Source organism: Globicephala melas, chromosome 6 (assembly GCF_963455315.2).
Source record: "Globicephala melas chromosome 6, mGloMel1.2, whole genome shotgun sequence".
In the NCBI taxonomy this organism is placed as follows: Eukaryota; Metazoa; Chordata; class Mammalia; order Artiodactyla; family Delphinidae; genus Globicephala; species Globicephala melas.
The window spans coordinates 24,571,016-24,584,718 of record NC_083319.1 but is presented as its reverse complement, the minus strand read 5'-3'; the positions used below and the strand labels follow the sequence as shown (position 1 = coordinate 24,584,718).

General features: G+C 41.3%; 1 protein-coding gene across 2 annotated transcripts in view; it reads right to left on the bottom strand.

Annotated features, from left to right (window-relative positions):
• Positions 1-599: 599 nt before the first annotated feature.
• Positions 600-13,703, bottom strand: part of TMEM245 (transmembrane protein 245) — a 104,450-nt gene continuing 91,346 nt past the window's right edge. For both annotated transcript variants that reach the window (XM_060300652.2, XM_030859075.3), the window contains one exon: positions 600-5,987. In XM_060300652.2, the coding sequence (XP_060156635.1) occupies positions 5,942-5,987 (46 nt within the window). In that variant the 3' untranslated portion in view covers positions 600-5,941. The remainder of the gene's footprint in view (positions 5,988-13,703) is intronic.

Below are 13,703 nucleotides of genomic sequence, written 5' to 3'. Positions count from 1 at the left end.
GCGGCAGGCGTACTCTCAACCACTGCGCCACCAGGGAAGCCCCCTAAAGAGGTGTGGGATTTTTTTTTGTTGTTTTTTTGCGGTACGCGGGCCTCTCACTGTTGTGGCCTCCCCCGTTTGCAGAGCACAGGCTCCGGACGCGCAGGCTCAGCGGCCATGGCTCACGGGCCCAGCCACTCCGCGGCATGTGGGATCTTCCCGGACCGGGGCACGAACCCGTGTCCCCTGCATAGGCAGGCGGACTCTCAACCACTGCGCTACCAGGGAAGCCCTCAACTTTCTTTTCATTTGAGTCTCACTCCCCAGCCACCCACCTCATCACTTCCTTATCTACCACAAAGCCACCTTCCCCTGGGCTCTGAGGGTCCCAGCCTTAGCCTTGGACCCTTTCACCTCTTTAAGGTGCTCAGCACCCACTCCACAGGTACATCTTCCCTTATGTAAGTTGCCCATATTTCATAAAAATTCAGTGTCGGCATTGGTGTCAAAGAAAAGGCAAGATATAAGGCCTAAGAGATGGATGTATTCGTGAAAGTTTGACTTCACTGAAGACCAAATTTCTCCACAGAAATGAAACTAAGTTTACCACCTGATTCATTCAACACAGTAATTTTATTTCAAAATATAAATATTTTACATTTACAAAGATGTTACATCAGTCGGTTGTCAAAGCAAGTTAAAGCTAAGAAACAGAGTTTGTGAGAATAAAGATGTATTGTTGTATTTGAATAATCTTTTTTTACCTTCAAACCATCTCTACTTTGCCTGAGAATGCAAAGATGATACATTTTCCAGAAGTTACATAAGCAATTAAAACTATATATCCAATCTTGGTTTCAAAATCAAATGGTATTTGAAATACACTCCAATCACCTAGACAAGTGGCACTGCAAAGCACAAAGAAGGGTTTTCTTTGGGATAACTACAATTGGAGTTACACTTTCTGGGTCACTGCCATAAAAAATAGTATTTGATAAGAAGCCAAAATGATGTTTAAGATCTGCTTCCATACCTTTCATAGTAAAATATGAAGCTAGAAGAAAAAGTAAGAAACCAGGTGTGGAGTAAAGAATTCTGGACTTGGAGTCAGAAGCTCTGCAACTGAATTCTGGCTCCATCATTTTGTGGTATAAACTTAAGGGGAAAATCACAAAAACCTTTCTGAGCCTCCAGTGCCTCATCTGATAATACTTACACCTGCCTGTCTCACAGGGTTGTTATGAAAGCATTCTGAAAACTATAAAGTGCGACACAAAAAAGCATTATTAAAATGTAATATCAATATATCACCACTGTATTTGCACACTAATTGATCTTTGAAAAACTTTCAAAACCAAAACACAAATACTGATTCTACACACCATAGGTAGAAAAGAATCTCTATACTTGATGTATAGCTCTGAATGGCAAATACGTTTTCTTTCTGGCATCTCACTAAACTTTGAGATATATTACGGTTTACATGGTGGATGTACCATTCAGAATTCCATTAGGGATGTCTTCTAAAAGACCTGTAGGGGCTTCCCTGGTGGCGCAGTGGTTGAGAGTCTGCCTGCCGATGCAGGGGACACGGGTTCGTGCCCCGGTCCGGGAAGATCCCACATGCCACGGAGCGGCTGGGCCCGTGAGCCATGGCCGTTGAGCCTGCGCGTCCGGAGCCTGTGCTCCGCAACGGGAGAGGCCACAACAGTGAGAGGCCCGTGTACCGCCAAAAAATAAAATAAAATAAAAAAATAAATAAATAAAAAAAATAAAAGACCTGTAAACTTTTGAGAGCCATGTTTCCCAAAGGACACGGAGTCCTCTGAGCTGCTCTGAGAAAAGGAGGATGGGGCGCAGTTTAAGGTCAAATAAGTCTCGTAAACAGTCTTTGTCCCCTTATAAATTCACAATATATAAGAGCACATTAAAAACTCTTCGAAGTCCTACAGAAAGGAAACAAACTCAGCATTCCTCAATTTTAACTGAGCTTGGAGTCCCCACCCCCCCCACCCCACATACACTTTTGTTCTCTTGTAACATCTAATAACATCCCTTGTAACTACTGCTATAAGGAACACATTTTTCCAAAAGCTACTCAACTACAAGAGGAAGGGAAGAGAAGTAGAACAATGGGCTGAGAGAAAAAAACTTACTCTGCTCTGAATTGTTACTGACTGGTCAGAAAAGACACTTTAACCTGTGGATTTGTTTCCTTCTCTAGAAAATGACAGGATCACCTAATTGGATAAGGCTCATCTGGCATAGAATTCCTATGACTCCAGGATGCAGGCAGAACATCTTGATTTGTAATTCTCTTGATTATTTTTGAACTACCAAAAAAATTAACTGTTCAGTGGTTTCACATAGCATTCATATTTTTTGCAGATCCTCAATAAGTTAATGAAATGAATATATTTTAATGGCAAAATGGGTAAAGACAAGAAATACATAAAAAACAAAGAAATACTTGTTCTTGGCGGGAACTAGCATTTGGAAGTATGTTGCCAGAGGCTATAGTTCTACTGTGAAATGCCTAGTCTAATACTTTTGTAAGGATCTTGGAAGACCCTTAGAGGAGACTGTAGGGGTTTTCCTATAAACCTTGAGGTTGAAAGCTCTGGATAACTCACCTAAAATTACTTTGCTCTAATCTAACCCCTCATAGCCTGAATTTCTGAGCATTTCTTGCTCAGTAGTGACACATCCTGAAGCTCTAAATACAACCAAAGTGGGAACTAGGGGTACTAGCAAGTCCTGATGGGTCACAATAGATTCTTGTTAAGACCAAGGTTGGCCAGAGGATCTCATGTGCAAGCCCTTTAATGGAATAAACGGCTATTTCCAAAGCTACTTAGTTTGTTTAAATAACACTTCTTGGGTATCAAGAGTCAATTTGCACCAGTCTCAGAAGTCAAGGGAAAACTCTGCCAGCTAACCACCTCTAATGGAAATGCATGTTAAGAATCCTTGCAAACTTAAGAATAAATAAAATTGGTATCTAAGGCAGTCTGGCAGAGATCACTTCCAGAAACAGAGAGTGTGATAGGAATTTTGGAACTGAAGCTGGACTTACATGACATGGAGTTTATCTGAAAATCCCGCGCGTCGTTCTCAGAAAAGAGAGGAACATACTGTGTGGGGAGATCTTATCCCCTCCATTCAGTTTACAATTCAGTAGTGAATGTGACCTTCAAACTCATCTTTAATAAAGCTATAAAATGCAGGACATTGTGATAGGATTTCTGTACTATGTTTTTGCTGAAGCTACTTCTACTTCATCAATGCATTATCTGTTCCTAAGGAAGCTTCTTTCTGGGTCAAATCCTGAGAATCACCTTTGAGACTCGAGCTTGAAACTCCTACTTTTTCATATCATTCGATCTCAATGCCTTATGAAGATCTGTGAAACCTCCTCACTGTATCTGAGGGGGCATGTTCTCTCTGTTTCTGAGGGTTCCAGGAACACCTCCCCCAGCTGCAGGGACTTCAAGTCCTTAGGCTGTTGCTGGAGTACTGGGGCAGTTCAAGTTTCCTGACAGGACTGGGGAGTGCTCTGGGGCACCTCTGCTCCTGATACTTCAGGGTGATACTACATCATTGCTAATTTTGGCAGCTCTAAACTATTCTCTTAGGGCTCAGAGTCCCCCTCTAAGGACCTGGTATTCACAATACCAGCAAGAGCCATATATTACCTCAAATTTATATTTTTGCAATATCACTTTACAGAGCTAAAAGCACTTTGGAAGAACATAATTTGTATATGCACACTAACTTACTGTGCATAGTGTTTGCCTCTCATAAATACGTGCTAATCACAGCTGTAAACTTATCAGTATACCGTTAACAAAAACAAACCTGATTTCTTTCTTAATACTTTTAAAGCAAAATTTTTAATTTTAGCAATACACATGATCTGGCTAAGATTTAAGGTGAGAGAAGGCCTTCTTATGAATTATCCCCTACAGCACCCTGTACAGTGCCTGGCATAGAACCTAGAGTCTGGCAAACTCTCAACCAATGTTCTACTGAATGAATGAATGAACAAGTGATTAAAGAAAAGAATGAGTTACTTAGTGCCACTTAGTGCCAAATGTAACACTTGGTGGAATACCAGATTGTAATTGTTGAAGGATTCACAGGAAATATATGAGATCTGTACAGTCTACTCTACAGACAGAGACCTCAAGGTAGCCTCCTTCCTAGATGGAGTTTTTCTGAAGTAATATCAGAATAAATTTAAAGTAATTATCATTAACTATGCTTCTTAATGAGAAGATGTTTTAGAAAAATATGATTTCTACTTTTAAATGTTTTCCAAAAATGAAATCTTTGTTACTTAAGAACTCTTTCTCCTCCATACTCCTTTGGGGGCAGAGAAAGAGCCTGAAGATTGTTTTACACAGTGGAAAGGGCACAAAGCTAAGAGCTGGGTTCTAGTCCCAGCCCTGTCATTAACCCTAGGACAAGTCTATGCGATAGAACAGGACACCTATTCTACCTCAGAGCACTGGAAAAATTGTGTAAGATATTAAAAGAAACACTACAATATAGCAGAGTTGGCAGAGTGTGGAGTCAGAAAGATCTGAGGTCAAATTTTACTAAACTTCACGACTTTTGAGTTGGTCACTTTTGAACCTTACCTTCCCCATCTGTGTGAAACTGTTGCAAAATAATGTGAAGCTATATGAAAGCTGATGTGAAGTGCTTGTGAAATAATACGTGCAAAAAGACTTTGTCAAATGTAGAGCACTATGCTGGTTATTGTGATATCTGAGATATTTTAAAAGTCATAATTTAATTCAACAAGCATTCATCTAGAGTCTATGTGCGGGCTTCCCTGGTGGCGCAGTGGTTGAGAGTCCGCCTGCTGATGCAGGAGACATGGGTTCGTGCCCCGGTCCGGGAAGATCCCACATGCCGCGGAGCGGCTGGGCCTGTGAGCCATGGCCGCTGGGCCTGCGAGTCCGGAGCCTGTGCTCCGCAACGGGAGAGGCCACAGCAGTGAGAGGCCCGCGTACCGCCAAAAAAATAAAACAAAAAAAAAGAGTCTATGTGCAAGGCACTGTGCTAAGTGATGGGAAAATACTACACAGATATAAAATTTTACTGCTAATAAAACTAATTGGTCAAATTCCAAATAGTGAAACAGGGATACTTTTAATGATCGGAGCACTGCAGCCCGAGATTTTTTTCTTAAAACATTTGGAAAGAAAAACATTACAACATGAATTCTATCATACTGTTACCATTAATAGCAGCTTAATAAGTATTTAATTTCAATGTGGTCAGCCAAGTTTAAAAAATTTGGCAATAGAGCAGTAGCGGATGGAGGGAGAAGGGGAGGAAGAGCTTCGGTCTTTCTGTGATCTCCTGTGGTTGTAACATACAACTAACTGAACTTCAAATAAGCCACCTGCCCTTACACTGAAGATTTGCTCGTCCTTACAGAGAGGACCATACACTGTGGAAGAAGGGAGAAGACTCATTTTTCCCGCTCAAGCAACTACATTCTCAAAAGTGAAAGCCCTCTTCATGGAAAAGTGACTGTCACAGAAAAGTTTAAAGACAGATTTCTTAAAACAGGAGAAAACTACACTGTATACAGCAGGTAGTTTAGGACTCTTTAAAAAACTTTATAAATACATATTGTAATATACATAACCAAAGTGGGAAAATTTCAAGCCATGGTACCAGTTTATAAACTGAAACTTTTCAAGCCATCTTAGCAACAGTTAAGTGAGTAAACCACATTTCTGAGCTCCAAAGCTGTGCTTTAAAATGCAAAGCACAGCAAGTCCTCTCTTGTCCGGGCATTCTGTATGGAAGGCTAGGAGGCTTCTGCTTCTTTTCCTGGGCTCTGTTTGCCAGGCACAGCTGAAAGGATAGGAGGCCACAGCTGAGCTAAACTCACAGTCAAGGTTGAAGTTCCTAGAGAAATCACTGTGGTTTAGAAACCAAGTCAGTCTGCTGAAGGCTTCAGATCTTCAGAAATGTCACGGAAAGTCCTTTAAGAAGAAACACAGAATGATTAGTTTTGCTTTCGGAAAAAGGGAAATAATAAAACCACAGAGAAGGAGGGGAGGAATGGAGGGAGGGAGGGAGGAAAGAAAAATAGCATCTAACCAGTAATTCACTGCCACAGAATATCTTATTTTTATAATTTGAGAGCCTTGATGAGGTTATGTAGTCACTGTTTTTTCCCTGATATTTTCACTGAGTATTGTTTCAAAGTCTGATAGCTGTCTCTCAATCTTTAGTAACAAGAACTCCAGTTTTTTGGAGGGTCCATCCAAAAGACTATTTCCCCAGACTCTCTTGAAACTAATGACCATGTGACTAAGATCTGGCCAATTCGAAGTGTTGAGTGACTTCTGGGCAGTGTACTTAAAAGAGAAGGGTAATCTTCAATCCTTCCCCCTTCTTGCTGACTGGAAAGTAGACACAATGATGTTAAAGAGAAAATCACTAAGAGACCAAAGATTAAACGTTAGCAGGATAACTTTTATTGCAAAATAGGAAAACTGACCCAGCAATGTCCAAGCTCTGAGGATTGTGGTTCAGGGCAGGAGAAATGGGGTAGGTCTCTTCAACAGATGACCTTGTACTTGTACCGTCTCTAACCTACATCAAGCAAGCCAAGTAAGTGTAGCTAATTGGCAGGCAATATCTGGGTTGGATGGAGGTGGTCTGCTGCATCTTTGTGGTGCCTACCTTAGGACTATAATAGCTAGTTGGCCTTTGCTACATAATTTTTATGCCCAAGCTAGGATGATATCACCCAGCCAGCTCTGCATCTGTGTTGGCAGCCACATGGCCAGGTCAGAGTTTATCAATGAACATGAGCTCAAGCACCCATCTTAGAGGAAAAGACCTCACACCAAGGCTGGCGTTAAGGTGGGGCAAAGCTTGGCATGGATGTTTGTGGAACAGACACACTAGTGCTGATCTGCCTGCCTCTGCACTTCTTACACCCAAGAGAGAAATAAACTTCTGGCTCATTTAAGTTACTGTTATTTTAAGTTCTACTGATGGTGGATTTTTTTGAGTTTGTGTTTTGGTTATAATACAGGCAAATCTATCTTAACCGATACGGATATGAAGCACAAGTTTATTACCATCCTTTTAGATAGAGGGTGCCTTGCTCCTTTACAACAATATCACCAATTAGGAGGGTTCAACAGGCAGGGCAGAGGTAAATTAAAGACTAACCCTTTAGCACAATGTAGGAAGTACTTTAATGTCAAGAGGGGCACAGTTAAAATGTTACAGAAAAAAGATTACATTCAAGGATGCTCAGTTATCTCAAGGCTCCTTCACTGCATGAGGCCCTACATCTGAAGGAACAGCTCTGAGGAAGGGGTAAGCTTCCTGGCTATGGTTCCTGTGGCTCTGAAAGGGTTTATATGTGACATGACTGAACCCCACGTTGAATATATGCTGATAGGTCAAAGAATTGGAATGAATTTCTTTCCTTAAATATTTTTATTTATACCTGGAGAAAAATTCCCCTAAACTAAGGTTTATACAGACACAAATGTTTTCTATATATATATTAATATCCATCTATCTCTACATCCATCAAATCAGGGTTTCTCAACAGCAGCACTGTGGACCATTTTGTGTGTTGTAAGATGTTTAGCAGCATCCCTGCCTCCACCTACTACAGCTGTGATGATGAACATGTCTCTAGACATTGCCAACCGCCCCCTGAGGGGAGCAAAATCACACCCTCCTCCCAGAACCATTGCTCTAGATAGCTATCTACCCATTTATTTATATATCTATTTTTCACAGTCTCACCTAAATTTTTGTTGTTACATTTGTGTATAGGCAAAGCTGGCTACAAGTTGCCTCAGACTATATGAATTTCAAGTAGCACTTAATTCTGGGAAGCCCTGGAAAACCTTTAAAACCAATAACCAAAAACTTGTCAATATTTCAAAGCATTTTCCAACACCCAAAACGGTTCGTAAACTCATTCTTTGATATCTTTTCAACTTTCTAAGATACCTGCAAATTTGAATCTCTAACTCTTCAATTCCCTAAATTATGAATGAAAATTTCTGCCTCAGGGCAAAGATGCATGAAATAACATTAAGACTGTAGTTCACCTGGCGACTGCTTTCTGTTGACAAGTAAGCTTAGCTGTGACCTTGAAATTCATACCTGCTATTCAATTCTGCCTCCAGGCCAAGAAAGTCTCCAGAAGGACTCAGAAGAAAGAAAACAAAGTGAAGCAAGCTAAGAAAACAGTTGCTAAGTGTTTTCTATCTCAACAGAAATAGAATGGGGGGGGGGGGCGTGGGGGGGGGGCGGTAATGTGTGTGTAAAACCCTATAGAAGTAACACTGATCTTAACTGAACCTCAATTATCTCCTGGAAAACAAACTCCATAAGCTAGAGATAGAGAAATAATTTCTTTCTGGCCTCATCAAAAGGCACAGTACTAACTAATCTGCAGGGCTCATAAATCTGTAACTCTCTAGATTAGGAAGAAACAAAGGAATAAATATTGCATTGACAGTATTTCCTTCTTGCTTTCTTTAATTTTTTTTTTTTTTTTTTTTTGGCCTCGACGCGCAACTTTCGGGATCTTAATTCGCCAACCAGGGATTGAACCCAGGCCCTCGGCAGTGAAAGTGTCGAGTCCTAACCACTGGACTGCCAGGGAATTTCCTTAACAGTATTTCTAAAAATGGCAAATATTCTACCTAAACCATCTAAATACAGTATTCTTTCCCATACCATAAGGATTATTACGCCCCTCTGAACCATAGTGGTAGAATTTCTCAAGAACAAGCAATGCACAATGGGGCCACATGAGACTGGGGGGGACAGAGGACTGCTGTTAACATTTTATAGTTCCTTTAAGAGCAATGGAGATTGTGCGGTGTGATTTCTCATTTACAATCTCTGCTCCTTGGAAATATTTTGGGATGTGCTTCCCCTAAAGTTTCAATGAGATTTTTAAAAATCCATTTATGTGAATGTTTAAATCTTTTGATTTAACAACTCAAGAGTTGTTGACTCCCAGCCTCCCAGAGAAGCAGAGTAAATTGTGGATGTTTAACTTACTTTCGTTGGCTCAGGATAGCAAGTGTGTATTTCCTAGACCCTCACCCGCACATCTTGTGACAAAGCACATGTCATCACTATTATGTACATTCCTTCCCTTCCAAAAATTTGGAATAAAGTTCTAAGGCTGGGGTTTACCATGGCCCCTCCTCTTTTTATCGGCCTCACAGTTATACTGCAAAAATCTTTTAATCTGATCTGCTCTTGGTTTCACTAATCTATTAATTCATCAGATTTTCATTGAGCACTTTCTATTTGCCAAACACCGTGCCAGGAATGGTAACACAGCTGTAAACGAGTTAGACATAGTTCCTACCTTCAGAAAGCTTACCAATTAGTGGAAAGACAAACACACATTTATATAATAGGTATTAAGTTAGGATAAGTGGAAGATGCTATGGGAACACATAGCAGGGACACCTTATCTAGTCTAGAGAGTTCTAGTAATGTTTCTCCAAAGAAGAGTACTTTAAGTAAAGGTTATGATACTGGACTTGGCTAGAAAGGGGGTAGTATTCTTTACAGAGGGGAAAACATGTGCAAAGATCTCACTGACTCCAGGAAACTAAACAAGTTCAATATGGCTAGAAAAGAAAACGTAAGGCAGGCAACAGAGAGAGATGAGTCTGCTGAGGTAGACAGAAGGCACGAAAGGTCTGATGGGCCAATTTAAAGTTTCAACTTCACCTTGAAGGCCATGGGAAGCCACCATGGGAATTTTAAGCAGCAGAGGCATTTAACAGTTATGCTCCAGAAAAACCAGAGAACAAGATGGGAGGGAAGTAAGACTAGAGGCAGGGACCAGTGAAGAGGATGTTGAAGAAATCCTGGCATTGGGTCAACACCATTGGGAAGACAGAGGAATGAACAGATTCAGGAAAGTTTTTAAGTGACAGTGTCAAAGGAGAAGCAACCACCAACGGAGGGGGAGTAGAGTACAGCTCCCTTCCCATCTCCAGTTCTCTTTTTTCCCTCATTTTCCTAAACTGGAATGATGGGGAATACACTCCAACTGAAATCCTTAAGGTTAATGTAAAGATCTGGAGGAGTGGTGACTGTTTTTTGGAGAACATCTTCATATCTTATTTTGCAAAGACAAAAGTAACTCCTTGCTCTATAAAAAGTAGGATGTGTTACACCGTAGCTTAACTGCCAAATACTGATCTTTCTTGACCATCATATTACATCCCAATAAACCCACTGTAAGTTGAAAATATCCTAAGTCAAAAAGCATTTAATACACTTAACCTAAGAAACATCACAGCTTAGCCAAGCCTACCTTAAACATGCTCAGAACACTTACATTAGCCTACAGTTGGGCAAAATCATCTAACACAAAGCCAGTTTTATAATAAAGTGTTGACTATCTCACGTAATTTACTGAATGCTGCACTGAAAGTGAAGAACAGAACGGTTGTCTGGGTACTGCATGATTGTAGGCCTATCAGTTGTTTCTTTACCTGATCGTGTGGCTGATTAGGAGCTGCGGGCTGCCGCTGCTCAGCATCACGAGAGAGTATCGTACCGCATATCACTAGCCCAGGAAAAAACCAACATTCAAAGTTTAAGTACAGTTTCTACTGAATGTGTATCACTTTCACACCATCACGAAGTTGAAAAAGTCGTAAGTTAAACCTTCTTAAGTTGGGGACCATTTGTAATTTCTTTTATGAAAAAATACTGAACTTTGATTGAACTTTGGGTATTAAATCATGAAAGATAATCACAGTCAGGTTAAGATAATGCTTGTAAAAACAGCAATGAGTTACTAATTACTCTATCCTAGAAAAAGATAAAGCTGAGTTCCTAAAGGGCCACATTCCAGCTGTCACCTCCGGTCATAACAAGGTATGACAGAGGGCAAAGGAAAACTTGAATACAGGTTAAGAGCATCCCCACAGGAGTTCCCACGACATGCCCTTACTTTCTCCTTACAGGTTTTTCTGAGCTTTAACATTCAGAGATTGCTGCTCAGTTTTTGGTAGGAGTGAAATAAGTACATCAAATCAAGTCTGATTATCCTGTCCAAAATTCAAGAAAGTACTTGAAAATGTGTGACTGCAGGGTGTTTTGATCCTTCCCCACACCTCCCAAACAGCCCCAGTGTTAATAGAGAACAGGGGAAGCCATAGGTTCTGATTATTGAATCAAGGCCAAAATAGTTGGGAGCCCAAAGTTGTGCTGTGTCTGTGACATTCACCCTTGTGAAATCGTGCAACCACCACGATCAACAGTGAGAAGCAGAGAAAAGGGGTCCACCCTCCTTCATCTTTCCTTAGGTGGACAGTCATTCATCCATCTGAAGATACATGGCAGTACATAGAAATAGCTGTGCAAATGGGTCTTCTCAGCCACCAGCGCCTCCCTCTGCAATCAGAAGGTATATCTGCCTAATGGAATGAACAATCCACCCTCCATTCTCACACTGAGAGTTCCTAAGACAAGCCAAACCCTTCCACAGCTCATGCCTCTGTAGAGACTATTCCCTCACAGCCCATTCATTCCTTCAACTAGGAAGAGCACTTTCCAAGGTTGACAGGTGTGGTGGATACACCAGTAACTAACATGGACATGACCCCGCAGTAACAGCAACCACAGTCAAGCGGGAAAAGACAAAGAATCAAGTGTATAAGTGAAAGTCGTAGGAGAAAGGAAAGGTACAAGGTGCTATCTGTAAGAGCATTAAACTAGCAGAAGGACGTAACCTAACCTTGGGGGTAGCGAAAGCTGCTCCCATGAACTGACACTTGAGTTGTGATCTGAAGAATGATTAGGAGTTAACTAGGCAAGGAAAGATGGGGGAGGGGGAGAGTGTCCAGACAGAGAAAGCAGCGTGCTTGAAGTCGTAGAGTTTGAATGGAGCTGGTGTCACTGAGGCGCTGACACAAAGCCAATGTGGCTGCAGATCAGACAGGGAAAAGTGTTTCAGAATTCGTGAAGCAGGCACAGGTAGGTCATGTAGGGCCTTGGAAGGATTTTGATCTTCCTTGTAAGAACAATGGGAGGCCAGTTTTGGTAAGCACAACCAGATTTGCCTCCGTTCTGAAAAGAAAACATCCGCTGCAGTATGGAAAAGGGACTGGAGGACAGTAAGAGTGGACACTGAGAGACCGGCTGGGAGACTGAGATGCCTGCAGCAGTCCAGGTGAGAAACCTAACAGCTGGGCTCAGGGCAGGTGGAACTGGGGAAAAAGGGGAAAGGACAGATTTGCGATAAAACTGACAGGACTTGGTATAGATGGTTACTGAGGAGATGGAAAGTCATAAGGATGACCTCACACTGGCACATATAATTAGAGGGTAACATCTACTGAGGAAGGAAACAGAGGAGAATGTTTTATCTTGTGGGGGGTGGAGGGGGGAGATGATTAAGGAAAAGAAAGATCTTTAGTTGTAACACACCAGCTCACCTGCTTATTACTATGTGACTAGAGGCAAGTTAACCTCTCTAAGCCCTGATTTCTTCATTTATAAAATATGGAAAACAATCTTTCCTAACCTCACATGAAAACATTGGACAGATTAAGTAAAATAAGACAACGCAGGTAAAGTTTTATCACAGAACTTGGCATGCTGAGTCCCAATAAATGTCAGTGGTGGTTGTTTGTTACTATTTAAGAGGTCATTTAGACTTTCCACTAGAAAGTGCTGTGTTGAACACATAGTTCCTTCAGGCCCATTAGAATGCCAGTAAAAAGTGTTTTTTTAAAGGCATAAACCTACCTGAAAAAAGAGGAGAAAAAAAAGAACATAAGAGGTTAAGAGCAACAAATTTTTACAAGATGGAAAGGAGATGAACAACGTCTATGACCCAGCATAACCTAAAAAGCTGAATCCTAAGCCAGGAGTTATTCAGCAAAATTGCCCATTAAGCCTCAGGAATTGGTGATATCAAGTAACTTTGGAAGTGGGGTTGAAGGTGGGACTAAACACAGAAGGGCTGCTTTAAAGTGTGTTTAAAAAGCAGTAAGACCAAGCTGTCAAACTCTGGGCAGGAGATTAAAAGATCTTTCTCTGAGGAATTTAGCAGCCCCAAAGGGAAACCAAAAAGCACTGACATCAAGGGTTGCACAAGACAATGGTCCTGGCAGATTATAGTATGGTAATATAATAACCAACCCACAGGTAATAATACCATAATGTACACATAACAACCAACCCACAGATCCTGAGTAGTTCACTCTTAACGTAAGCCAGGAGTCAAAAATATCCGACACCTGCTATTGTGATTATGTTGTGTTAATATGGTGAAGGTGAAGGGATATTACAGATGTAATCAAGGTCCCTAAGCAATTGACTTTAATCGAAATGGCAATATGTTCAGTGGGCTAGGTCTAATCAGGTGAGCCCTTTACGAAAGGGTCTTAGCAGTCAGAGACAGAAGTCAGAAAAATACTCTCCTGCTGGCCTTGAAGAAGCAAGCATCACGTTAATGAAATGCCTATGGAAAGGGGCAGCCTCTAGAAGCTACAAGCCTCAGTTCTACAACTGCAAGCAAAGGAATTCTGCCAACAACAGGCAAGCTTGGAAGAGGGCTCCCCAATCTGCAGATGAAATCCCAGCCCAAGCTTACACCTTGACCACAGCCTTGGCAGATCCTAAGTAGAAGACCCAGCTGAATTATGCCTGTACTCCTGACTCATGGA